The sequence below is a fragment of the Cynara cardunculus genome (genome assembly GCF_001531365.2).
Source record: "Cynara cardunculus var. scolymus isolate 2C chromosome LG 5, CcrdV1, whole genome shotgun sequence".
Taxonomy (NCBI): Eukaryota; Viridiplantae; Streptophyta; class Magnoliopsida; order Asterales; family Asteraceae; genus Cynara; species Cynara cardunculus.
In genome coordinates, this window is record NC_037532.1 from 36,363,148 (window position 1) to 36,364,385 (window position 1,238).

The window sequence follows — 1,238 nt, forward strand, 5'->3', positions numbered from 1 at the left end:
CTCATAAGTCACTTTAGATATCATTAAGCCATTACCAAACATTCATGTATAGCTGACCGAATAAGTTGTAAGCCTCATTAAGCTGCTAACAAACAAGCCCTAAGTTGATTTAGAGGTTAGTGGTTCAATCTACTTGCTGCTTTCGCGGTTGGGGCGTTGTAATATTTAGAGTCTTACCCCCTCTCTTGCAGGCATTAAAACTTAAGTATCGTAAGTTGTAATTATACCGTCGTCTATCGTGGTTCTTTTGTAGTTGGAAACGAAACTGAACGATCTGATGAAGAAAGAACTCATCCAAGAATGATACGCATGCTAACGTTGAGCTGAAGAGTACTCGGATCGTGTGCGCGTTTTTGGGTTTGCAACGGCTCGTTTTATTCTTTTGAAAGTGTAAAATATATGTGAATATAAGGAAAGGGAGCCTTGGTAATTATGAGTTGTTAATGTTGTTGAGTTTCTTGGTATCTTTTTGCCAATTGTTGTTGTAATGACATTTCCCCTTAAATATTGAAATTATTATATACACAAGCATAAGTATGTCGTTTTTGACGGTGCGTCTGGTATGTATGACATGGCAGGTGGGTCAAGACAGTACCTGTTGTGTCACATTTGGTGATATATTTAGACCGTTGGACGTGACATGACCGGTTGAGACCAAAGGCGTTTTCACATGCTTAGTCCAATTTTGTCCACTTCACTATGGTCCAATTTGGTTTCTAGGATTTGGAATCAGTACTTATATTGAAATAGAATGGTCCAATTTGGAATCATTACTTATATTTGAAACGTCCTCTATATATATATATATATTATTTATTTTCTAAAATTAGGTCTTGACCAGAGACGAGAATCAATACGACTGTAATTGTACCATATTAATTGATATGGTTGGTACACATGTTTTATTTTAAGAAGTGGGATATATGCATCCTTATATATTGCTAAATTCATCCCCACCTATTAAGAGCATCTTCAATCGGAGGTTCCTATAAGAAAAAAATGAAAGTTTTTGTAAAAACTACTATTTTAAAGAGTTCTCACAAGAACCTTGGTTCTTGTTTTCAACCTAGTGTGAAATGACATTTTATTAAATTTTTTTATATATATTTTTTAATATTTTGACTTTATAACTATTATTATATATATATATATATATATATATATATATATGGTTGGGTTTATGTGAGACAAGACTGTTTTCATGAGACATGTGAGACAAGTTTTTTACACTTGAAACT

At 33.4% G+C, this 1,238-nt stretch overlaps 1 protein-coding gene across 3 annotated transcripts in view; it reads left to right on the plus strand.

The window, feature by feature from the left end:
* Positions 1-526, plus strand: part of LOC112512324 (serine/threonine-protein kinase BLUS1-like) — a 14,701-nt gene extending 14,175 nt beyond the window's left edge. For 2 of the 3 annotated variants that reach the window (XM_025118207.1, XM_025118209.1), the window contains one exon: positions 254-526. In XM_025118207.1, the coding sequence (XP_024973975.1) occupies positions 254-304 (51 nt within the window). In that variant the 3' untranslated portion in view covers positions 305-526. Of the gene's footprint in view, positions 1-191 lie in introns of all 3 variants that reach the window. The other variant, XM_025118208.1, reaches the window with a different exon arrangement.
* Positions 527-1,238: the final 712 nt, after the last annotated feature.